At 37.1% G+C, this 27,448-nt stretch overlaps 1 protein-coding gene across 1 annotated transcript in view; it reads left to right on the forward strand.

The window, feature by feature from the left end:
• LOC107689562 (receptor-type tyrosine-protein phosphatase U-like) overlaps positions 1-23,352 on the forward strand; it is a 286,005-nt gene extending 262,653 nt beyond the window's left edge. Inside the window, exons 20-29 of the mRNA XM_016487583.1 lie at positions 2,930-3,027; positions 3,784-3,900; positions 4,099-4,253; positions 6,653-6,788; positions 8,987-9,136; positions 15,063-15,377; positions 19,974-20,099; positions 21,033-21,086; positions 22,399-22,556; positions 23,187-23,352. Coding sequence (XP_016343069.1) covers positions 2,930-3,027; positions 3,784-3,900; positions 4,099-4,253; positions 6,653-6,788; positions 8,987-9,136; positions 15,063-15,377; positions 19,974-20,099; positions 21,033-21,086; positions 22,399-22,556; positions 23,187-23,352 — 1,475 coding nt within the window. The remainder of the gene's footprint in view (positions 1-2,929; positions 3,028-3,783; positions 3,901-4,098; positions 4,254-6,652; positions 6,789-8,986; positions 9,137-15,062; positions 15,378-19,973; positions 20,100-21,032; positions 21,087-22,398; positions 22,557-23,186) is intronic.
• Positions 23,353-27,448: the final 4,096 nt, after the last annotated feature.

Raw genomic sequence — 27,448 nt, forward strand, 5'->3', positions numbered from 1 at the left:
CCAACCCCAGTCTTTGGAACGGTAGTGTACAGCTGATCATAAGCATTCCACAGGTTTGTGGTGAAGTGATTCTCTGTCTCTCGTATTCTGTGGATGTGTTCAGCTGTCTGTAGTTTTGTCTCTGTGGGTCTCAGGCTCTCCTGCAGCACAAACAGCATGCGCTCACACACAAGCAGTTTCCTCCGGCTCTTTCATCAGTTTGGAGCGACGTCCTGATCCAGGGAGGCTCTGTTTTTTTACCAAATACCTTCTACTTCTTAATAATAGACTTCACTGTGCTTCTAGGCATTGATAAAGCCTTTGAAATGTTTTTTTTTTATCCATCTCCTGACTTGTGCCTGTCCACAACTATATCCCAGAGATCTTTTGACAGTGTCTTGCAGCCCGTAGTTGATTGTTTGCTTCAGTTGCACTACCAAGGACTGAAATACTCCAGGAAAGCCCTTTTCATGCTGAGCTAATCAAAATCACAACAGCTCATCACAGTTGAAAATCAAATGGCTTTGTGTGCCATTGAGAAGGTAATTAGCTAAACCTGAGTTTACAAGTCATTTTTAGGAGGGGGTGATCCTTTTTCCAACTCAGTGATTCCAGTTTTTTTTTTTTTTTTCTGACATGTTGGTGTTATATCTTTCAATTGGATGTTATAAGTTGCACTGAGTAAATACAGCTGAATAAAACAAAAGCCCGTCTTCATTTCAGGCTGTAAAAGCAACAAAATGTGGTTATTGTAAAGGGGGCTGATTCTTTTCTATACCCACTGTATATTTGTACGAACTTACCTTCACGCTGTGGAAATACAAACAGAAGACAGAAGACAATGAGTGCAGTGCTGAAAAGGGGTGGATCTGCATGAAGTTTATAAGAGTTAGTAAGGTGTGCTGAGCTTTTTGTTAACATTTTGCTATGTGGTTGCTGGAGTTCTGGATGGTTGCCAGGGCTTTCTGACATGTTATTATGTGGTTGGTAAGGTGTTCTGAGAAATTTTAGCACATCTTGCTGACAGCTCTGATGTGTGTGTGTGTGTGTGTGTGTGTGTGTGTGTGTGTGTTTTTTAATTGATGCTTGCTTTAGCAAACATCACTAATAAGTCAAGTGAAAGAAGTTTGTTGTTAGCAGCAGACTTCTCCTGGCAGAGGTGCTTTGATTAACCTGGGCTGGTGCTGTCAGCTGGGAAATGCCATTTCAATATGCCCATGAAAACATGCCTCCCCTCCTTCTATTTAAACCTCAATGTGATTTTTCGAGGATGTAGCTGCGGGTGATAGCAGGAGATCTGCTCAGGAACTCAGGAAGTGCAGCACCTGTTATAGGCTGTAATTGTTTTAACAGGTAGAGAAGATAACAGACTCGTCATCTGAGGGCAGAGTGTTCACAGCACTGCGCTTACAAACCTTCAGCGGCTTTCCTTTAGTGTTTCTAATATTTCCATGTGTATGCATATCTGCGTGCTATTCATGTGCGATGTGTGCACAGAAAAATACATGAGGAAGAAAAGAACGAGACGAGAGTGAGAATGAAAGAGGTTCAGCTCATGTCATTAATAGTTAATACTTTATTAGAGGTGTTAGAGGTGAACCGTCCCACACTGACAGTGTTAAAGGTATAGTTCTCCCCAAAATGAAAATTCTAATTCTAATTACTCACCGTTGTACCAAACCCTTCAAGCTTCTGTTCATCTGTGAAACACAATTAAAGATGTTTTTAATTAAACCTGACAGATTTTTATCCATCCATTGAAAGTCCGCACAACCAAAACATTGATGCTTCAGAAAGTTCATGAGGTAGACTAGTCTAAGCAGTTTATGCAGCCGGCCCCTGTTCATCATATAAAGCATTCTTGTGTTTTCTGAAGACTTACACAACAACAGCTCAATGGGTGACATGTCCGGTGAGTATGCTGGCCATGCAAGAACTGGGATGTTTTTAGCTTCCAGGAAGCTACAAGGCAGTGTGATGTAGCGAATCAGCTCATGGGGAAATATGAATAATTAATCTTAACTAGTTATAATTAATTATAAATATTTAGATCCACTGTAGATATTTACTTGACCTCTCAGGGTCAACTGTTTGTCAATTCTAAGAACGTTAATTTCAACCGCTGGGTCAAAACAACCCAATAGCTGGGTTTGTCCCTTTTTAACCCAGCGCTGGGTTGTATTTAACCCAGCATTTTTTAGAGTGTAAAGGCCTGTTTTGTTCAGCTAAAATAACTGGAAGTGAGTGACACCGAAGCACAAATGCTGCACCTGATCTCACATAAAAAATGAGTTGGTTAGAGAATACCATAGTACACTCTAAAAAATGCTGGGTTGTTTTAACCCAACATTGGGTCAAATATGGACTAACCCAACCGTTGGGTTAAATTTTTACATTACATTTTTAACCCAAAAGTTGGGTTAGTCCATATTTTACCCAAAGTTGGGTTGAAACAACCCAGCATTTTTAGAGTGTAATATTCAGATAATTTTGACTTTGTCCTGGGCCCAAATGGGTTCTTACTTGACCATGTTCTCTTGATAAACATTGTGTTGCACCATAGCGACACACACACTCAAAAAAATATCATCTTAGCAACCACATAGCAGCACACTGAAAACACCAGCGTTAGTAACTGCCTAGCATCCTGCAATCACTCACATTTCTTCAAAAAAAAAAAAAGTTAAAACTCTAGTTTCTTGCTGCTATCACTCGCTGGATTTTCACTGTCAGCAGTTTCTCCATTCGTTGTCTTCTATGTGAACCGATAGCTCCCGCGTCCCTGCAGCTTGCCGTCTCTGTTTTCTCTTTTCTTATGTAATCCTCGTCGATGTCGCAACCCGCTATTTCACAAAACCACCTCGATCCTCTCTTCATCCTGCGTTCAAATTATTCACCTCCCACAATTCTCCATGAAAGCTCATTCCTCTCTCTCTCTCTCTCTCCGCAGGGCCCAAGCAGGACATGATCTATGACTTCTGGCGCATGGTTTGGCAGGAGAACTGCTACAGCATCGTGATGATCACCAAACTGGTGGAGGTGGGGAGAGTGAGTAGAATAGGTGTACCTCTGCCTCGGGCTGCCGCCGCCCACTGATGGACACTATCCATTATTGAACACTGACCACTGCGACCCACAGCTGACCATTACTGAAGATAAACTTTACCAAGAAACCCTATTAGCCAGAGAACATTCCATAATCGGCCAGCCATCTTTAGCAGTTAATTGAGCTTTCCTTTGTCCCCTTTCCTCCAAAATACCATGGTCACTACAGTTGTTAGTATAATGTAACATCATAGGATCTCTTTCAAAGAGACTTTCAGAATATCTATTCTATCTTTTGGTTTATTTATTTATTGGCTTGACCCAAATTATCACAGTTTTAATGTAGTATAACTGTTTTATGTGGTAACTGTAGCAATTATGATATTTTCGTGGAATCTAGTTACTACATGGTAATTATTTATTTATATAATTTTTTTGCAACTGATATTAACATTAGCATTCCTCAGCATGCAGTCATGCACTGCATAAAAAACAAAATAAACCTAATAAATATGATACATATTTTAAAGAGATGTCGCAATAAACATTGAGGACTTTCATATATAGCAGTGTTTTTGGCTTGTAGCAGAAGCATGTTTGTGGGGGAGGTGACAGAAGTTAGCAGGACTTTGTCTCTCTGCTGCTGTAGCAACACATCACTGCTTGAGCTTACCTGCTCTCCAGAACACATCGTGTGTGTGTGTGTGTGTGTGTGTGTGTGTGTGTGTGTGTGTGTGTGTGTGTGTGTGTGTGGTTCAGATGAAGTGCTGTAAATACTGGCCTGATGACAGTGAGCTCTATGGAGACATTAAAATCACTCTGCTGAAAACAGAAACGCTGGCAGAATACACCGTACGCACTTTTGCCATGGAGCGGGTAAGACTGTAGAGATGTTTGTTAATGGTTTGCTATGATTTTATGTTATCAAATCTAAATTAGTTAATGGAGCTATTGTCCATGTGTTATTTTGATAAAATGAAGATATCATTGAAAAAAATATACAAATAATAAGTAAGAATTTTTGTTTGTAAGCACATTCTAATGAATAAACGTTGTTTATTTGTCCTCTATCAGCGGGGTTACCCAGCTAAACATGAAGTCTGCCAGTTCCACTTTACAAACTGGCCAGAACACGGTGTCCCGTATCATGCCACAGGACTGCTGGCCTTCCTCCGGCGGGTCAAAGCCTCCACGCCGCTCGACATTGGCCCAGTGGTGGTCCACTGCAGGTAATCAAGCACTACTTCCTGCTTTTGCACCATTTTTATGTTAAATCAGGTAAGTGAAAATATCCCACTAGTGAAAACCCTTGGAGAACAATAGATTTGATACAGATTCCAGTTGATATTTCTTATTAGTGTATTAATGAAATAAAGCAGTAGAATTCAGTGTCAAAGTTTAAATTAAAACAGCGCTGAAAAATACCAACCACTCCAGCCGTTAGTTAAGGAGATGTGAATGTCTTAAGCTATTTGTGTGCCTTCACTTCACCTTTGAAAAATGTCTTAAGGCAGTATCAATGCTTTTGGATCTCAAATATGAAAGCATGCTTTTGCTTTTGATGAACTGCAGATATTTAATAGTTTCCATGCATCTGCTGCCCATTATAAAGAGAAAAATGCTCACACCTGCAGTTCACCAGTCCAAGGACGTGTTTCTGCCCCACAATCTCACTTATTCACGGGAAAGACATTTATGTATCAGATAAAACTGCATTGGACAGAAAACCAATTCAGTGAATCTTCCCTGAACACTGATGAAACGTTCGCATGAGCATCACGTGTGATAGTCCTCCTCAAGCCGCAGATTCATCAGTCATGTTTGCAGAGGTTTTAGTCCCTAAAAACTCACCAGTCCACATTTATCCTGAAAATGTAACCAATTTCAAGTCAACGTGTTACAAGTGATGTAATGTGTTCCTCAGTTTATCTCTCCATTTTATGTGCTTTAACATCATGGCTTTATCTTTTAATTAAACTGCAGCAGTGTTTCATTCAAGATTGCCTCGGATATTTCATTTTTTTAATTATTTGAAAGCATACTTCATTAGTATGCCTCACTGTCATGATGGCCAATCCAACCCACATTACATTTTCTCATTGGCATCTGCACAAAGCACCATCATGTTTTTAAACATTACCTTAACAGTGATACCACTGAATTCTCACAAACACATTAAAATACGTTTTAAATACTATGATGTATTCATATGATAAACATTCAGTAAAACGATGTGCATATACATGGGTGTTTATATATAATTATACCGAGTTTGAAATTAACTGTTTCACTCAAGACCCAATCTGGATACTAATTGTTTAAGTGTCCTTATATTTTACTTTTTTCTAGTCAAATATAATAAACCAGATTATCAAAATTACTGCTTAGATTTAAATGTATTTCTTAATAAATCAGATTCTCAATCTGAATCAATGAATGGCTTTCAGTTTTACAATAGTCAATCGTTTTTGCGTACTGTAACATAAAAAGAAAAAGAAAAATGGAATGAAATTCTCCGTGACTTCAGACATCTATAAACGATCCTGTACTCACGCTCTCAAGTTAAAGCCGACAGTCCAAAACAGTGAATCTAATCACTAGTCTACAGGCAAAAAGTTCACTTCAAGAATACAAAAAGTGCTGTACGTACACTCATAGAAAACAATGTGTTTGATTAGACGCAGCGCTTCTGTGACCCTCTTTATGCATTGTTTTGCTAGTGCTGAAGGCACCTGGTTGGAAGACATACAGTGGGTACGGAAAGTATTCAGACCCCCTTAAATTTTTCACTCTTTGTTATATTGCAGCCATTTGCTAAAATCATTTAAGTAAATTTTTTTTCCTCATTAATGTACACACAGCACCCCATATTGACAGAAAAACACAGAATTGTTGACATTTTTGCAGATTTATTAAAAAAGAAAAACTGAAATATCGGTCTGAATACTTAGGACCATGTGATATTTCAGTTTTTCTTTTTTAATAAATCTGCAAAAATGTCAACGATTCTGTGTTTTTCTGTCAATATGGGGTGTTGTGTGTACATTAATGAGGAAAAAAAAATAACTTAAATGATTTTAACAAATGGCTGCAATATAACAAAGAGTGAAAAATTTAAGGGGGTCTGAATACTTTCCGTACCCACTGTAATTTATCAATAATAACCCACCAAACTGGCCTTTGACATTTTTTACTGGCTGCTTGGCAGGTGTTCATTGCAGTATATCAAGGTAACAGTACCGTGGTACAGCATGTCGATTCTGAACTCAGGCTCATCTACTCCAGGTCAAGCTTCGAGATGACTCAGGTTGGGAGCCGGGTTAATTGACTGTGGCAGTAGCAGGTCATTTTAGACACTCCTTGAATGTTCTGCTTGAAAGAGCTGTGGTAGTTCCATCCAACCCTGCACGGATATTCAGGAATTGACTGAACTCAATTTGTGAAGTGCCTCTACTTAAAACAGCCCATTTACTAGTGTATACAAAGAGCTACATTAGAACGGTGGCATTTTTTAACTCACCACATTAAAGAAATCTGTTTGTTTACTCACTCTCATTTCATTCTAGACCCTTGTGATTAGCTCAACAGTACACTGTGCGATCGTTCCTTGTTATTCATCTGTCTACAGTATGGGCGCTGGCCGAACCGGCTGTTACATCGTATTGGACGTGATGCTGGATATGGCGGAGTGTGAGGGTGTGGTGGACATTTATAACTGTGTGAAGACGCTCTGCTCGCGACGTATCAACATGATCCAGACTGAGGTAAGAAAACTAGTCAACTAGTCATCCAACTAAACCAGGTTGACTATTTTATGTAGATTTTTATTTTTTACATTTTTTTTTCACACAAGCTACTTTGGTGCTTACCCCAGTTCATTTGATGACAGAGTTTGGTTCGTCCGGATGTTGTGAACACTGTTTCCAAAACATCCATCAAATCCCGATGGAGAAAAAACAATCAAGTCCCACATTTTTTCTCTGTGAACATTCTGTTCCACTTGGAAATACAAAAGTACAGTGGTTTGCGAATGGCAATTCATGTTGTTTTTAAATGCTAATGTCTCTAATACAAGTGCAGTAGGAGGTTGAATGCTACATTTTATGAAATATTTCATGCCAACTTCCAGTTTTAATTTTGCCTTGCTTTAAAATTCTGTATATTCTGTAAAGAAACAAGTATTTAAAAATGGACTAGAACAAAAGTTTGGTAAAAACAGATTTAGAAACATTAAAATGTGTTTTGTATAAAAATGTGTTACTTTTGAATAATTCATATATATTATTGTTTCCCCTTAAATGTGGTATGTAACTCATACAGTCAGTCTGCAGAGAATGAGTTGGTGAACTGCATGTTAATAAACTGATGGACGAAGCTGTGAATATTTTTCTATTCAAGTAAACCCTCACGGGGCTGGACAACAAAGAAGAAACCATATGTATATATGTATAATCACTGTTCGCCTAATATCACAAGAACACTTTCAAGACAAAAGCAAGGCCATGAAACCCGTCTTGCCTTGCTGTCTAGACTGCTTTATAATGCATTTGAAATCTCTGCCCTCACTCTGGCTACACACTGCTGCTTATGATATATGAATTGAGGACAGCAAGCTGAAGGCCGGTGTAGTGTACTCCCTTAACAGAGATAAACCTTTAACCCTCTGATATACTAATAGAGTGAAAGAGTAGACCAGAATCAAATGAAGAGTCTTCAGAAATTAGTAATGATCAAATTAAGGTCATTCATGTCTATAATGATTGTTTGATAAGGCAATCATCACTATTCCTATTGCTCATATTTGCAGGTATTGCTTTTTCTAAATACCTAACTTAATTAAACTTCATCATGCAATTCATCCTGAACAACACCTCAAATCATGTGAGTTGGTGAGGAGAGATATTGGATTGATTTGAGAGAGAGGAGAAGTTGGATTAACGATTGTCAAAGATCTGATGAAAACAAATGGGCAAAGAAATCTCATCTTACATTGACGTGGGACCCGAGTCATATCTAGAGACCAGCATATGACCAGAATAGGCTTGGAGTTGATTCTTTGACTCACTGGACTCATTGTGTCTCTACCTAAAAAAATATCTAGACATAGAAATCCACTGCTGTTTCCAGTTGCAGTGAACACTAGTGGCAGTAAAACATGTTAAAACACTTTTGCTGTAGTGCATTCTTTGCAGACTAATAGATTTTGATATTTGCATCATGCATTCATGTCCATATACATGCCTTTTCTGATGAAGTAAACTTGCTCAGTAGCCCACCCGGTACAGCATTGAGCTCTTAGTGGGAGACTTGTATGTCATGGTAGCTTCAGGCAGTGCATTTTTATATGATGTTTGCTGATATAAAAATTGGTTAGGTTTTGGGTTGGGTGTACTTGGTACATCTTTTACAAACATGAGCATTAACCCTTAGCGCCACTCGCCAAACATTTCATTGGTGAACTGCTGCCGTATGTAGAACAATCAACATATTGAAGTGTTGCCAGATTTCACTTTGAAAGGAACTCTAAACACTTTAACTACCACATTACTACACTCTGGCAAGCATCCAGAAAACCACAGCACCATGGAAGCTTGTTTGCATGGGCAGGCATCAATCACATTTTCTTCAGAAAATTTCTGTAATTATCACTAATGATAACTATTGTCATATACCACCAATTTCTTGAGTCTGAAGACATTCTGCTGATGGCCATTTGTAGATGAGTGCAAAAGTGTTTTACATCTTTACATGGGAATATAGATTTGATTGACTTTGACATTTCCCTCCTACACCGCTAAATTAAGTTAATATTTGCACCCCTAATCTCTCTGACATTTTGTCACATCGTTTTTAATTAAAGCCAGATAAAAGCATAAGAATGAACAGTGCATTGTGCATGTTTTGACATGGCCTCATTTCTTTGAAGCAGTTTTCTGTCCTGAGGTGTCAATCTCTCTTTCAGGAGCAGTATATATTCATCCACGATGCCATACTAGAGGCCTGTCTGTGCGGAGAGACCGCCATCCCCATCAGCGAGTTTGCGCTCACCTATAAGGACATGTTGAGTGTGGATTCTCAGACCAACACCTCCCAACTGCGTGAAGAGTTTCAGGTGAGCCAGAGTTAGGAGTGAATGAGCTGAGGACAAAAGACTCATAAAAGACTAACCTCACTTTCTTTGCTGGCCATAGAGTTGTTGAGTCTGAAGAGGTTAGAGGTTGTGATTTTCAGGATGTCACTCACCAGTTTACATTGCAATAGCAAAACTCTACGTAGACTGATTTTAATGGGCAGTTGGTTGCAATTGTCTTGGACCTTGGCATGTTTTTAGTCATTCAGCGTTAGTTAAGTTTAGTTAATACACTCTACCGGTCAAAGGTTTGGAATATAATAATAATAATAATAATAATAAATATAGCTGCAAGCAGCAATCACGATCTCGAAATGATCCAAGGAATCTATCAACATCAGTCTCATTACAATATGATAATGTATGCAAAAGGTATTAACATTTTTATAAATTGCTTTATAACTTTTGACCCAAACTTTTTGAGTACCATCAGGTCACGGTGCCGAAGATGCATACCGATTTTCGTAATAACAAAGTTTAAGCGTTCTTAAAATATTGCATTTTATGACAAAATTCAAAATGGCCGACGCCCAAAATGGCTGAGATGGTAAAATTTGGTATGATTCGACTCGGCATGATGCACCGAATCTAAAGAGACCTGTTTTGTGAATTTTGGCTAAACCATTCAGAAGTTATAGGCAAATATATGCATTTTTCATATCTCCTGACCACTAGGGGGCACTGCGCCGAAACACTGCAGGTAGTCTCAGGTCATGCTTGTTATAACACACACCAAGTTTGGTCTCAATACGCCAAACCGTTGCGGAGATATAGCCTCACATTAATTTTTACGTGCTTTTCTCAGAATTCCTTCGTGCGTTATTCGAATCCTTCATAAATCATTCTAATATGCTGATATATTATCGATGCTGGAAAAAGTTGTGCTCCTTCATATTTTTGTGGAAACCATGATGCACAACTATTCAAACGTTTCGGGTGAGAAATTAATACTTTCATTCAACAAGGATGCAGTAAATTGGTCAAAAATTACAGTAAAGACATTTATAATGTCACAAAAGTGTTTTTATTTGAAATAAATGCTGTTATTTTGATCTTTCTATTCATCAAAGAATCCGGAAAAAAATATCATAGTTTCCACAAAAATATTAAGCAGCAAAAACGGATAGAAAACTAATATTTGAGCAGCGAATCAGCATATTATAATGATTTCCGAAGGATCATGTGCCACAGATGCTGAAAATTCAGCTTTGATCACAGGAATAAAATGCATTTTAAAATATATTTAAATAGAAACCAGCTATTTTAAATTGTATCAATATTTCACATTGTTGCTATTTTTACTGTATTTTGAATCAAATGGTCAACTATGTGTAAATATAATTGCAATAGCTGCATGAGTTCCAGGGTCATTTTATTCACAGGATTCTCTCACAACTGACCCTAGAACTCTCAAACAATTAATAGAGTCACTGATCACATTTTTACAAATTCACTCTTATTCTCTTTTGCCGTAATTATAAGAATGTATCCTTTTTGTCACCCATGAGCTGAGACAACCATCATCATGCCTATTTCATATTACTTCTTTAGCAAGTTAATATCCAACAATATTACTGCTGATTACAGTCTAATTACAGCCCAATTTAATGTTATGTACTCTGCTAATGCAGTGCGGATGTGACTTGTTCAAGTACATTGACTGCATCCCATTGCTTAGACCCAGGAAGAGAACACTGTAAAAAGTGGTAATCTGTAGTTGTTACTCTGAAGAGCTATTTTTACCTGATTTAACCCATTGAAATTATTTTTATTAATTAATGTATTTAGGTTTATTCACTGATGTACAATAATATTTTGGCTTGAATAAAACCAGTTAATTAAGAAAACAAACAAAACAATGCCACAGACTAAAGAAGGGGTTCAAGTCATGTAGAGAACTGTTGTTATTTTTAATTAAAACTATTAAAAAAGGATTTAATGTAATAAAGATTAAATAAAATATAAATAGGCTATCAGATGAAAAAAAATCACAAATGCTTCATTGGCAATTAACTTAAATAAAATGTTTAATTAAAATAAATAAATAAATAATATATGAGCAATATCACATGAGTAGCAGTGTGATATGGTTGTATACCGGCACGGCTGTGATTTGATAATTCACAGCGTGCTGATATACAGCCATATCGCACTGCTACTCGTGTAATATTGCATTTATATAACAGTTCGAAGGCACATGTGTGTGGATACAAAAGAAACAACAATGGAGTGTCTTTAAAAACCCTCTTTTGTACGGAACTACTTCCTTCCACCACAGATTCAAATCTCAGTTTAACAGCTGACCTCAAGCCTCAAATACAAAAACGTTACTTAGAACTTTAGTAACGAAGGAACGTTGAGTTGCTTCATTGAAAGCTTATTGTATCACTGTATTACAGTTTTTCTCGATTGCTTAAGCACATTTCTTGAAACTATGCCTCGTATTCTCAAAACAGTAAACACAAATCCATAACGTCTCACCCAATTCCCCAAACATCCTATTTTCAGGTCAAAATGAAGCTCTACACTCAACACCATTCACTCTTGCTGAAAAACCAAACTTTTCCCTCAGACATCACACACAAGCTTTCAAAAACACACACACTACAACGTCTCGATTATGTATGGTAACTCTCGTTCCCTGAAGGAGGGAACGGAGATATCACGTCGGATGACCGACGAATTGGGATCTCGCTTAGAGAGACCAATCTACTCATTCAGCGTTTATTATTCAGCTCAATCCCATATTCACAATAAAACATTAGTTTGAATGTCCACTGAGGACATCTTTGTCGTACTGTCCTTTCATCTGTTAAGAGTGATTTCCGATGACAGCGCTGCTCACTGCATTCGTTGGCAGCGACTTACAAGGTGTTGTTGAAAAAAAAAGAAGAAAACATTTGCTTCCTTGTTTACAACCCTGTTTCAGTCTCTTTCAATATAAAAGTATTTACTGCTGACTCACTCATAAAAACAGTCTCTTAAAAATGTGACATTTTCTATAATAACTAGGCAAATGATTGATGAGGACTCATTTGGCTCTGTTTTGTTAAGTCATTCTATGTGTAATCCCTGATTAACAAAATCACTTAACAGCTGTGGAATAAACTTGACAGTATTTAGTAGTTTTGTGAAGATGATGTCACCCAGCGATTTACTTCCAGACTATATCATGCTAATAAAGTGTATGACCTGTTGTTGATTGTGTAATCTGGTTCCAGGCGAATGCCAGTGAGGCACAAACCCTGTCAACACCCCGCCAGGATGTGTGTCGCCATCTAATGGCGGAACAATGTAACTAAAATCACCATCACAGACACACACTTGCTGTTTCTCAATACTAAATACTATCATTAAATACTACTATTATTATTTAAAATATAATTTATTGAATGATAATATTTAATAAACAACAACGATAGGCATCATAAAAGTTTGCTAGGCAATTCAGTCAAAAGTACAAAGGCAGCGCTCTGATATACAGCATCAAAGTTACATAAAATATAACGTGATGAGATGATGCTCTCAGACAAAACTATTTGCTCTGGAACAAATAATAGATTAATGAGACCAAAGACTACCTGATTTTCCCAAAACAAATTATATCTTATGTTTAACCACTATAGAGACATCAGAGCTAGCGGCAAATTCCAGAAGATCTGGCCGAGGTGAGGCTGCTGTTGGCGGGTTCATGTGCGCTGAATGGCTGCTGACGCCCTGGAGCTCACATCTCTGAAAAGACTGAAGCAAATTTTCAAATAGACATTATCTTTATTAACAAACCGCATATTTGAAGTATAAACAAGTACATTCTCGCCTAAAAACTCTTAAAACTACATTCTGTGACACAAAACAGTATTATTTATAAAATTATAGTGGATTTGAGCATCCGTCATGACACTCGCAGTGAGAAATACCGCAAGCGGAGTGAAACAAATGGTGAAACGGTTGGATTTCTGTTATCACTAGAATATCACACTCCTCTCAGCCAATCAGATTCGAGGACCAGAAAGAACTGTTATAAATAGTACTAAAATAACACTAATGTAGAGACCAGAGTATCATAGAGGCTTGGGTTTGTGTGAACTGTATTAATTTTATGATATTTCCATTGGGGCTTTATGCAAATAATGTAATTTTGTTTCATCCAGGTTAAGTGCCGCATACTAACTCACAGCTCAAAATGTGATGAAGTCAACCAGCTGTGAAGTCTATTTTCGTTCATTTAGAAAGGGTTTAATGAGGTGTTCCCTCACCTTACAGTCCCACTCGCGTGTGTGTTTTTAACATTAAGCTATTAATGGCTTCATGCCTGCTGCTCTGAGACTGTGTACCTGTCCCTGTCCTCCTCAAAGCCAATGTAATCGTAATAATCATAATTGCAATGTCTCATTTGTGCTGTCAGAACCAATCGGGATTGAAGCACTTTACCCATTAAGTGTAATAATCTGCATGATTCTCAGTCTGATTCATTCACCTCAAGGCTCATAGCAGAAGTATTCGTATGTGACCAGTGTGCATTTATTTTCAGCCATTAAGCTCTGTAGACATTATTTGCCTGTGACAAAATCATCAACTCTCAACAAAGGCAAATCTCTGCATCTATCTACAGTTGAGATCATAAGTTTACATACATTTTACAGAATCTGCTAAATTGTAATAATTAAAAAAGAGGGGTCATAAAAATTGTTTTATTTCATTGTTACAGTGTTTATTACTGTCCTGAATAAGCTATTTCACACAACAGATGTTTACATACAGTGTGCAAGACAAAATGATAATAATACAATAATAAAATAATCATAATAATGGATTTCCGGTAACACTTTAGTTTAGGGACCAATTCACACTATTAACTAGTTGCTTAGCATGCACATTACTAGCATACTGACTGTTTATTAGTACTTATAAAGCACATCTTAATGTCTTATTCTGCATGACCATATTTTAGATCCCATAACACTCCCCATACCTAAACTTAACAACTTCCTTACGAACTATTAATAAACAGCAAATTAGGAGTTTAATTAAAATGTGACCGAATTTACAGAAATGAAACTTTTTTTGAAGTTTACATGCTTGATTCTTATACAGTGTGTTATTAACTGAATGATCAGTGCAGCTGTTAATAAGTTACTAGTAAATATACTAACATTACTAAAACTAAGACTAAAATAAAATAAATTAAAGCTGAATAGAAATAAGTAATAATAATGACAAAAGCTCACTGAAAACATACTAAAATGTAAGCAAAATAATAAACAAATAAATATATAAAACTGAAAATATATAAAAATAATAATAATTACTATAATGGTATATAAATAATACTAAAATAATAATAATTATAATAGAACTGGATCATCAGCTGTTTTTATGTTCTTTTTGATAATGTGTGCAGCAGTTGTGATGCCAAAACCCAAAAGACTAATTCTCCATGGGTTCACAATGGGATTTTTCAGCTTATGAGTACATCAAGGTCTGTGGCAAATATAAATTGGCAATACTTGGACATTTTGCTTTACAATGTAAATTACACACAACCATACTGAAAACATTAATTTGAAACAGTTATGTTTATTAAAAACCCATTTCCCATGTTTGTCTTGAGCAGTTAAGCTGCCCATTGCTATGCGAAATAACTTATTCAAGGCAGTAATCTATCATTTTATGCTTTATGCTTTAGTGTCTGAAGGATTGTAGAAGTCTTGAAAATTCTCTTTCATGGCATTATTCACCTCTTCCATTTTTCTCTGTTGGTCATTCTTGCCTCTAGCCATTGCCTGCATAGTTTTACTTCCTCATCCTCTCATAGTCTACTTAGTTATATCTTTCCACGTCCTCTGAGTGCTTTCAGACACCCTTTGATCCCTTGTCTTTTCTCTGTGTCTGACTTCTGTCTCTTCAGACTCTAAACTCTGTCACCCCTCACCTGGATGTGGAGGAGTGCAGCGTCTCTCTGCTGCCCCACAACCGTGAGAAGAACCGGAGCATGGACGTGCTGCCTCCCGACCGCGCGCTGGCGTTTCTAGTCTCCACCGAGGGCGACAGCAACAACTACATAAACGCTGCACTGATGGACAGCTTCCTGCAGCCGGCTGCATTCGTGGTGACCCCTCACCCCCTGCCCACCACCACCGCTGACTTCTGGAGACTGGTGTTTGACTACGGCTGTACCTCCATCGTCATGCTCAACCAGCTCAAGCAGTCCAACTCAGCCTGGGTAAGATATATTTATAGATTCCCGCCAAAATGTATTGCAGTCACGGATAAAAAAACAAAAAAACAAGTGTGAAACCAAAATTTAAAAACGCAAGTAAAATTATATTGCACAAAATGTAAAAAACGAAAGTAAAGTTTTCAGAATAGCAAACAATGGTCACAGATCAAAAAATAATAAGTGTAAATCAAAAATGTTATAATGCATTTAAAAAAATAATAAGCACAAATCAAAACTGTAAACACATTTAAAATCATATTGGACAAAACTGAAATATTAATGCAAAATTATCCGAATTGCACAGAAAATCATGTTTTCCTCGATTATATTTCTCTGTTTTTTTGTGCTCTCAGACATTTTCTGCAGATATTTTTATTTTTTTTTGTATGCTTATGCTGTTTTTCCCTTCGCTCTTTACGTGTTTACGTGTTTTTCCACGTTCTGCGTTTCTTCTTCCAAATGTTGCGGTTAGAGTTTCATGTAAATCAGGGCGGGCTTAAGCGTCATCATTGGTCCATTAGTTCTATATTGACAGCTCCTCCTCTAACCAATCAGCTGAAGAGGGGCGGTGACGTCACTCCAACGCGCCTAATTACTGCTGATGCTCAGTGTTCTGTTTACTTGTACAGGTGAAAATGGATAACTGTCAGCTGGGGTAACATCTTTCCATACAGGACACTGTTATATGTGTCTGTCTGTCACTGCTGTACGCCTACCTTTTTGTGCAATATAATTTTACTTGCGTTTTTAAATTTTGGTTTCACGCTTGTTATTTTTTTATCCTTGACTGCAATACATTTGGCGGGAATCTGATCCCATACACATTAGCTTCCACAAAGAGGTTGCTAGTCTTCCTGGGGTCCAGAAATCAATCCAATACAAACAGTCTTACAAATAAATAAAAACGAACAAGAATACAATTTCACTTATCACATCACAAAACTATACATCTCAGCAATTGCAGCACTTAAAATGTACATATACAAAACTATACATCTCAGCAGTAGCAGCAGTCAAAATATACATCTACATATTTATAAGCAAATCTTCACATTTTCTTTGAAATACATATGTACAATTACTGTTTCGTATATTTATGGGAACCATATTCTAAGCGACAGAACCTCGATAAAGTACAGTCTTTTTCATTCGATTTTTTTCACAAAATTTGTTTCCACATATGAAAGTTGTCCAGGTTCAAATTAAAACTGTGAGATTTATAGTGATTTGTAATGTTTTCGATGACTGTGGTGTGAAAATAACCCCCCACAGAGCCCATAATTCTCACTCTGGGTGAACAGCAAACACACAACGTGCTTTTCATTTGAGACTCCCCACATTGATAATGTGTTTGTCTTGTCTAAATTGGCAATGGAAAGGACAAACTCACCAAGATACCAACTTACCCGTGATTTTCACTCCTCTCCCCTTGTAGGCAAGCACTGTGACCCGTTCTCCATGATAAAGCATCTCTGGTCCGCATTATTCCACTGAATACAAAATGTGTGTGTGTGTGTGTGTGTGTGTGTGTATTTGTATTTGTGTTTGTTTGTCTGCTTCCTGTCTTCCATCCGATGTCTGTGTGAGTGTTTTTCCAGACATTATCACACTCAGTTAGTCATCTAACCTTCTAGAAATATCTCTCTGTTCTCTTTCTGCTACAGTCACTCTTTTCTGATCTGTCTGAGTGTGTTCGGATGAATATTCTTCTGCACCATGTCACTCTGTTAATACGCACTGTGACAAGGATTTATCAATTTCTATCTCATCTATATCAGCATCTCTCTGTCTCTCATTGGAAATACATTGCTGAAGCTGTTTCACGCCTGCTCGTTTCAAATAACACTGTGCTGGATTAGATCTGTCTGCAACCAGCGTGAGCGAAAATTAATTGACACATTGAGCAAATGGTAATCTGGTGGGAGATTGGACTAGAAAATGTAGCCGATATGGAGAAATGAGCAAGTATTATTTATCTTGGTGGGCCGCAATTGGATTTTCAGTGCTGATTAGCCTATCTCTGGCGTTTCCTTGACTCCATTATCCTTTCACTGTCTATCTTCACCCTTCGCCTAATCGCAAGATGCCCATTTTCTCTGTCTGCTATCTGTTAATTTAGTTTTTATGTTTTTTTTCCCCCCCAGACATTGACTTTAATATGTATCTTCTATGATGATGTGGGTCATAATGTTAGGTGAAAAAAAAAAAAAACGATAGGTGACTCCATTATCCTTTCACTGTCTATCTTCACCCTTCGCCTAATCGCAAGATGCTCATTTTCTGCTGTATATATATATATATATATATATATATATATATGCATTTCATGCAGGCATTGAATTGAATATGTATTTTCTATGATTCTATGATTATTTTCTATGATTATATATATATATATATAAGCTGTTTAAAATATTATTAAGAAATAGGTTCAAATTTACACTTTACAATAATGTTACATTAGTTGACATTAGATAACTACAGTAGTTAATGTGAATTTACAATGAAAAATACTATATGTGTTAATTTCATCAACTAAAACATTATTAAAATAAATGAATAAATAAATGAATCTGCTAATGTTATTTAATATACCTGAACTAACATGAACAAACAATGAACAGTTGCATTTTTATGAATTTATGTTAAAGATTAATAAATACTGTAACACGTGTATTTCTCATTGTTATTATATGTTAGTTAATGTGTTAACTACCTTAAATTACGGTGGATTAAATTCATGAATGTTAACAAATGGGACCTTAATTGTAAAGTGTTACCGGCTAATATTTGATCATGTTGTCAATATGAAATGGTATAATTCAAAGATATAATGGTATTATTTATACCATGGTCTGTCTGAATACTCGATTCTGATTGGCTGGCAGGTATGCATTAAAGCCGTTTAATGCATAGGTAGTTCCAAGTCAGTTTAATCACCGTTCTGTATTAATGCGCTGCTTTAATTGATGCACAGAGAGGGAGAGAGGTCGGAGATTGCAGATCTGGCTGCGCACACACAGAAACTTATTGCGACTTTTATTAATAAAATAGCATAGATACTAGATCGCTACATTATATTTCTCAACAAGGAGGGGGTAAAATCGCTGTTTTTGAAGTAACTAAACAGCTTCATTGTTTGAGAGAGACGCGCAGATGCAGGTAATTCACACACAACCCAGACAGCAGACAGTTTCGGCCCAGATCCGGCCCACATCTGGCCCGCATGGATTTCACATGGGCCAGATGTGGGCCGGATCTGGGCCAACACTATGTTGCTGTCTGGGAACTGTCATCTCTCTCGATCGATAATTCATTCAAATAAATGTTGTCTTACCACACTAGTTCATCTCTGTGTCTGATTTGAAGAGTCATTTTTACCCTTCTGGTTAATTATTGCGCTGCAAACATCATAAACAGGTTTTAAGTTGTCAATGCTGGCAAATGACCATGGAATAAGCGGGATAATGCATGGCCAGCTGTGCATTAAATGATTTTAATGCACTTTGCGGAGGCAACCATTTCCACTTCGCATCGGGTGGTTCTACCCGATATATAAACAAAATGAAAACTAACATGAATTTCAAAATTGAAAAAAAAATATATATTACATTTCTAAAAACATTTCTTGGCACTGGTGTTTCAAACTAGATTTTTTTTTTTTGTCATGGGCATTATTTAATCCTTATTTGTAGGGTTGGCTATCGGGAACCGGTTCCAAATTTCCAATAGTCGGGTATTCGATAAGACATGTGCATTTCGATTCCGCTTAACGATTCCCCTGTTCGCATTTTAATGTGATTTTAAACTATTTAAGTGCAGGAAGGGAAAGAACTTGCACACTGTTTGTGTGCAGCGCACACATCTGAAGCGCGAGCACAGAGAACAGTGGTCCCGATGCAGGTTCCCGACCTGTGTCCGTTCTCGAACTGTTCCGTGCATTTCCACAAAGGTTGTTCCGGGCCAGAACTGACTTCTCTTTCACATTTATCGACCAGTATGCACGAAATACGTCAGTATATCATCATAAACACAGCTGTTTTTTTTGTCTTATGTTGTTAATCAAAGAACAAAAGAAAATCATTAACTGACTGAATATCTTTTGTAAATTTAATGAGGATTAATCAATATTTTATTTATTAAAATAAAACTATACAGTGTTTTTAAACTTTTGATTTCAATTTCTGTACCTGACATTTGTTCAGTTTTATTTATTTATGCTATTGCTAATTAATTTGTTTACTTGTCTTTAACAATTTAATGTTTGAAATTTATATTAGTCTAGTTGTTGTTTTTTTCTGTGGTATTTTTTTTTGATAAAACCATAGACATAAAACAGAATAAAAATGTTTGACATCTAAATATTTGACTTAAAATTTGTTTAATGTTTTTTTTATCTTATTGGAATCGGAATTAGGAATCGGAATCGATAAGCAGAATCGGAACCGGAATCGATAAAATTCAAACGATACCCAACCCTACTTATTTGTCACTGATGGTCGCTGCCCCTTCATTAAACAACGCATTTGATCTATCCTTTGTACAGGAGTGTATTAAAATAGCAATTTGCATATGTAATTGTGTCCTTCTCTCTGTCAGCCTTGTCTGCAGTACTGGCCTGAAACAGGCATGCAGCAGTTTGGACCCATGACAGTGGAGCTGCTCTCCAGATCCACTGATGACAACGTCATCACTCGCCTATTCAGAGTGACCAACATCAAACGCGTGAGTCTATAGGGCCAAATAAGCCATCTTCTGATATATGTTATCCCCTGTATGTGCCTTCCGATCACGAGCCGTTCTCTCCCAGTGTTAGCACTGACATTTATTACAGTACCTCATTCAAATCAGACCTCATTAGACAAATGACCCATCTTCCACGTCCATCTTTTTTTTTTTAAATGGAGATTCTCTGAGTTCAGGGCCACTCTGGGAAAGGTTAATTAACTGAAGCTAATGGCTAAATTATCTTTTCAGAGTCTTTTAGAAATTGAATTCAATACCGATTAAATTAAAGCAAAGGTATAAAAGTGTGGTCAGTCATTAAAAGTCTCAATTTCACAAACTAGCACTGGAGGCACTGCACTGCTGGAATTAGACCTGCTTATTTCACACTTTACGTGCATGTGTGAGAGAGATAGAGTTGTACGTATTGTGTCAGTATCTCTCAGTGTGGTCTGTGCTTCTGATATTGACTTGTCTGAATAAAAAGGCACTTTCTCACACCTCTAGCTGACCTTAGTCCTCCCTGATGGCTTCATTAGGGCCTTTCGCACCGCTTTAGTTCCAGAACTAAATGGACAGTACTAAAGTACTGGGACGATTTTGCGCGAACTATTTCCCAGTACCATTTAAAGGGTTGCATTCGCACCGACAGTGTGTACTAGGAACCAGTCGACAGCGACGTCATTTGTGCGCGGCGTTCAACATGTCAACATCCTGTCTCTTTGAAATCTTGTCCCAAGTGTTGCACCTCTCATTGCTAGCCCCCTTTAGCACTCCTGTCAGGCAGGCTGTCAACCTTTAGCCGCATTCCCATCCGTGCCTGTGTCAGTTTGGCTAGCCCCCTGTCAGTCCCCTCTGTCTCTCTGAGACTCTGCAAGCCGGGTAAACACTCCATGTCATTGTCAGAAAATGTCCCGTACTGCCTCGTCACAGGACCCCAGAGAGAGCCACCCGTGTTGGAACAATGAGTCTCGCTTCCCCAAAAAGGTACAAGGTGTAGAGTGTTATTGATAGATCATGTTGCTAAATAGCGCCATCCCTAGATAAAGAAAAATAGACAGCCCCATGACAGAACAATGCTTTTACGATTTGTTACAGAGTAATTTAGATGCCAATTAATGCTCAGAGGATCCAGTCGATGACTTGCAGATGAGCTGAATATCGTGTGCTGTTTTTGAAATGAGTGTTTGAAGTACAGTAGATATTCCATGAATAGGATGCAAAAAGAGCATGAGACATTTAGTGAAAGGACATGCTTCAGCTTCAGATTGAACCTATGCTCAATGGAAAATCACGCATGTGGTGACATTTCTGTGAAATTATATTACAATACTTCTTGCACATTCTGTGACACTTTCGAAGTGAAATGCTGCTAAAAGTGTGTTCAGTTTGATCCAAAACAGATAAAAGTGAATCTGTAAATTATAAAATGAAATGTGCGTTGTGTGTGTACCCAATTGCAATGCTTTACCAGGTGAGCTACCAAGCAAGTTTACTATGTTAGTAAAGCCATACATATGGAGTTCTTAATGTGCAAACATCAAAACCTATTAGGGACCCACTTTATATTAAGTGTCCTTAACTACTTATGTACTTACATATTATGTATTTACTTAAATTAATCATTTCATACCTTTTTTTTACATTGTACTTATATTTAGTTATATTGGGGATGCATTGTATGGTAGACTGTATTTTTGAGTTTTTGGAGTTTTGAAAAACTGTAGGTAAATGTATGTTTTTTGCAGTGATCCAGTGTTGTTCAGATAATGTTGTTTCACGAGGTCAAACTAAATATTACATGTGAGCTGTTTTAGTTTACTTAATTATTATTTTTGTGAGATTTGCCATTTCTGCAACACTGTTACCTGGCACTACATGTGTGGGACTAGCCTTGAAGAAGAAAAAAAAACAAAAAAAAAAACACTTGCACCAGAATGTGTAAGAGGGTTTTGAATTGCAGGGTTGCATATTTAGCCTAAATTAAAATGATGTGTAGATTTTTAGCATTTGATAATTTGGTTAAAAAGTTTAAATGGTTGAGTTTGACATTAACGTTTAAAAATACATTTAAACAATGTCTAAAAATTGTGGGAAAGAATATATATGATTATATTGATTATTTCCTATCATGCTGTAGAAAGGGTTAAAATTAACTTATTTGCTTAGCATGTTTTTGTCATTGCAAATAGTTAATTAAAAACATTATGTCTTGTCTGTTGAAAATACCCGCAAAATTCTTTGACCTGCTATTGTGCTTCTCTTTTATTCATGTTTTCTCTCTGTCTTTATCATTCAGCTGCAGGAAGGTCATCTGGTAGTGCGACATTTCCAGTTCTTGCGCTGGTCGGCTTATCGTGAAATCCCAGACTCTAAGAAGGCCTTTCTCAACCTGCTGGCACAAGTGCAGAAGTGGCTGAGGGAGTGCGGCGACGGTCGCACTGTAGTGCACTGCCTGTAAGTTTCACACGGCTCCGCTTCCAAATACTAATTGGAGAGCAATTACACTTCATTGTGTTGATTGTACAATCCAGGTCACTTTTGCTCCTGCACTCCAGCAATTGCCGTGGCCACCCAACTCTGAAAATCTGCTTAACGCTCTTAATCTCCGGCCGCTTTGTCATGTCTTCATTTTCCTCAGTATTTGACTTCTTAGTGCTCTGACCTCGGGATTCGTACCTGCCACCTGCACTTGCCTGTGGTTTAATATGTCTATCCTTTATTAATGAGAGCGTGGTACAGATGCAGCGTATCGGGCTTCAAAGCATCTATGCTGGGGTGCCCTTCCTCTATCAGTAGCCCAGGGGAAATGATCTTAACTCAGTAGAATGTGACATTTTTATTGCATGTCTTTTCCCCAGAGCGCACTGGTACTTTCCATTCCTTCATGCTCAAAAGTATTGCAGATGTCTGGCAGCCTGTGGTGGCACAAATATGCCGCTTTCACAGCTATCCCCTCCAGACATCTCTAATACAATAATCCACACAAGCTTTGAAAGTGTGCTGCTCAGATCCCGCTCCTTCATGTGTTACAAGATGCTGCTTTTCTTGAAGATGCTAATGAATTGACGTATTGTTGTCTTTAAGGAATGGCGGCGGACGCAGTGGCACTTTCTGCGCTTGCACCATGATAATGGAGATGGTGCACCATCACAACATGGTGGACGTGTTCTATGCTGTCAAGACTCTCCGCAACTCCAAGCCCAACATGGTGGAGTCTATGGTTAGTGTGCTTACTTATGTCAAGAACTAATTAGTGGTGTTTGCTTAGGTGTTTGCTTGTGACCCATTAAATATAACTATAAAAAATAATAATAGTGATAATAATATTATTGCACTTTATTTATTTTTTTAATAAAATAATAAACAAAATTATAAAGTGTGATAATACTATTATAATTTAAAATAAAAAGGGAGTTTTAAATAAAAATACAATTATTTTATAGCAAACTTAAAAATAAAATGATAATATTTATATGAATTTTCATATTTTTCAAACTTAAAATCAGCAAGCTTTTATTTTGCCGTATTGCCAATTATATATATAAACAGTGAAGACAATTCTAGTTCTAATTCCAGTTGGGAAGTAAACATTTTGAACTATTTGCAAATAATATTTTAAAATATACACACATTCACTCTTATTTGTATGCCCAATATGGCGAAAAGGCAAAACATTTCATGTCTCGTCACATTCACTTCCCAGTGAGCAATTGATGTTGAAAAGACGTCAGTTTGATGTCAAAAAATGACTCAAAAAAAACAAGTCATATATCCAAATCAAAGTAAGGTCACAAACTTGACATGATGTTGATTTGATGTAAATTGAGCGTCAAACATTTTGGCCTACATAAACATTAAACCAGTTTCAGTGTGGGATTCATTTCCTATTTTCACCCAATCACCACTGGAAGAAATTGCTATCAAAACTTAATTTAAAATCACATTGATCAAGTCTCGACTAATATTTGACGTCAAATTGATGTCAAGGTGCCCGCTGGGTTTAAAGCTACGGAGCCCGCATATGACATGGAAAAAAAAAAAAAACGTGGGCACGATTTATTAATTCGTTCCCTCGATTTTACTAGATCATGCGCACCGTTTAATAATTTGTTCCCTCATTTTAAGTAAATCGTCCGCTCGATATAATAATTTGTGCCCTCGTTCTAGGTAAATCATGCGCACAAAATAATAATTAGTTGTACTTCCTGTTCGCGTACGCATTCTCATAAACATGTTGCTGCTATATGTTATGTCACGTTATGTTATGTTATGGACAGAGACACTTTAATTGGGTTTTATTTTGAGTTGGGAATGAGTTATAGAGACATTCTCAAAAGCCTTGCAGCATTGCATGGAATTATTTTAAGTCAGAGGAATCTACATGGCATACTAAGAATTGGAGGGCACAAATTATTGTATCAAGCGCAGGATTTACTTAAACCGAGGGAACGAATTAGCCTATTAAATCGTGCTCACGATCTAGTAAATCGAGGGAATGAATTAAAGGTCCCATGACATGCTGCTTTTTGGATGCTTTTATATAGGCCTAAGTGGTCCCTAGTAATGTATCTGAAGTCTCTTTCCCGAAATTCAGCCTTGGTGCAGAATTTCAGCCACTACGAGCCAGTCCCACAATGAGCTTTCCTTAGGACGTGCCATTTCTGTGTCTGTAGCTTTAAATGCTAATGAGGAGGAGAGAGGCGGGGCAACTGCCATGCTTCGCTCGTTTGCAAGCCATGATGTCTCTCGAGGAAAAAAAAATATTGCGCTCGTCTCGCACGGTAGTAGCTCATTTTCTCATGGGCGGGCCAAATTCTCTGGGCGGGCAAAGCAGAGAAAGGGGAGGTAACCTTTCCCCGTATGACTATCAAAACATTGACTCAACCAATGGTGTGAGTTTGGGGCGGGACTACCTTTTTGGCTGACCAGTGACCAGTTCAGGACTGTTGTTTGAAAACAACAGAATTTTTCTTGCAAATGTTTGGTGATGCTAGAGGTGCAAAAATGGCACACTTCACCTTTAAATCTGAAAGTGACACTCGAAAGTGTCAGTATTTTGACAGGCAAATCAAACGAATAGATACAAAGAGGGTTTCTGGGTTTATTTCTTGTTTTCTTTGTGTGTATATATAATATATATTTTGCAAAAGAAACAAACAAACAAAAATGTTTCTAGATGTTGTCTTTAATGTGCCAAAACATTTTTGTATGAGTTTGTGTGTGTGGGGTCGTGAAGAGGATCACTCATGGATCTGCATGCCTGTTTCATGTTTCATTGCAATCCATTGTGACCCGTCTGCTTTGGGTGCTGCTGCCCGCTGTCATTGAGTGCAGTAAAACAAACAAAAAAAAGATATACGCAACTATATAAAAGAAACAGAAATGCTACTATTGGAATACGGTGAGGCACTCGCCATAAAGTTGCTTTTTATCTTTGTATTTATTGGTTGTTTTGTTTTCTAAAAAAAAAACAATAAAAACATTCCGATGTTGCTTTATCTCTTTGTCATTATTGTTGTTAATCACATTTGTTTTTCCTAATTTAAATACCCATAGGAAATTAAATAATAATAATAGCAATAATTATAATACATAAATAATCTATAATAGCTTACTTGTTTCACATAGGCAGCAAAGAGGTTAAAAGGAGAAACATTTATTGGCGTCAGTGATGTTGTATGTATAAATATATATATATATATATATATATATATATATATACTTTGTACTCACTGCAAACAATTAATTTTTTTTTTTTTTCATAAAATCACACCGAGTTTCCATAGAGACACTAATAAGACAAAAATATGATATTTAAATGAAACATTACTGTGATCTACATTAAGTCTTCTGATCCATGAAAGAGCAACATCTAAGTAATAACATCACATCTTCGGGTAGCAGAGTAACTGTGAACATCAAAAGAGTAAATTACAGCAATTATTACTCGGCCCTGCTGGTCTGTTTTCTTTTCATTATAACAATAAATAACACAAACGCACACCTTTTAGAGGTGCAGGTTTAAGGGGCAAACTAAATAAAGACAAAACATAACTTCACACTCAATCATCATTTATCAGTTACCAACGTTTCAGCAAAACAAATAGCATCTGTCAAGGTATGATTTCTTATCAAGTGGTGAACAAAATAAATCGGGAAAATAATCATGCACAGGTGAAGATAATGACATCCGGGTCACTAATAATTAGTAAAAAATTTCAAGCCGTTTCAACTAATTATTATTTAGTAACAAGTTCCACGGAAATTTTACGTTCAGTCAATTTCTGTCTTCAAAGTGTTGCCTGAATTGTTATTTTTTAGTTGGCTCAACCTTTACTGAAATAGTTTTATAGTCCATTCAACTAAAATTATTTAATTGGTCAAACATTTAGAAAACTACAGCAAATTGTGTCAATTAAAATTTAACCATTCACTCCATGTGTTTCATATGTTACCTCAACTAAGATTTATTATTTGGGAATCATAAGAAATTGCTGTGGAACTAGTTATTATATTTTATATTTAGTTTAAGAAAATTATTACCTGGTGTCTATCAATCACTAAAACACACACATTACAACACATAATAGCCTTTATTTAATAACAATCTGCATTTATAACATTTGTCATACAGGCTTATGCAGGCTTAAAGGGATAGTTCACCCAAAAATGAAAATGTGCTGTTAATGGACTTACCCCCAAGCCATCCAAGATGTAGTTAACTTTTTTTCTTCAATTGAACAGTAAAGGAAATTTTTAGGTGAAAACATTGGGTCTCATTCACTAATAATTTCGTACGTTTTTCGTATTTATACGCACATTTGACCTTCTCACGAAAACTTTCCGGCTAATTCACAACACGTGCGTACGCATATGAGCTTGTTCTTAAACTTGTTCTTCTGTTAGTGAATTTGGAGTCTTCTAAATGAGCGCCCGTGTGCACGAGGTTAGTAATTAGCATAATACACGCCCAAACCAGCTCCATATAAGGGCTTTACGCAAAGCGGCACTCGTCCAGAAAAATACAATTATGGCACCAAAACAAAAGACAAAGAAAAAGAACTTTAACGATAATGAATGTGAGGTTTTGCTGTCGGAGGTGGAAGCCAGAAAAAATGTGCTATTTAAAAGTGTATCCACTGGCGTAACGGGCACAGGTAAAAAAGAAGCATGGGATACGGTAACACAAGCCGTTAATGTGGTTTCACCAGAAATTCGGACGGTTGCCAAAGTGAAAAAAAAATGGTTTGACATGAAGTTCGAGGCCAAAAGAAGAATTTCAGTTCAACAGAGGAAAAAAGACACGGGTGGAGGGCAGGGGGCACCTGATCTGTCTGCCTTCGATG

Source organism: Sinocyclocheilus anshuiensis, unplaced genomic scaffold (genome assembly GCF_001515605.1).
Source record: "Sinocyclocheilus anshuiensis isolate Anshui unplaced genomic scaffold, SAMN03320099.WGS_v1.1 scaffold369, whole genome shotgun sequence".
In the NCBI taxonomy this organism is placed as follows: Eukaryota; Metazoa; Chordata; class Actinopteri; order Cypriniformes; family Cyprinidae; genus Sinocyclocheilus; species Sinocyclocheilus anshuiensis.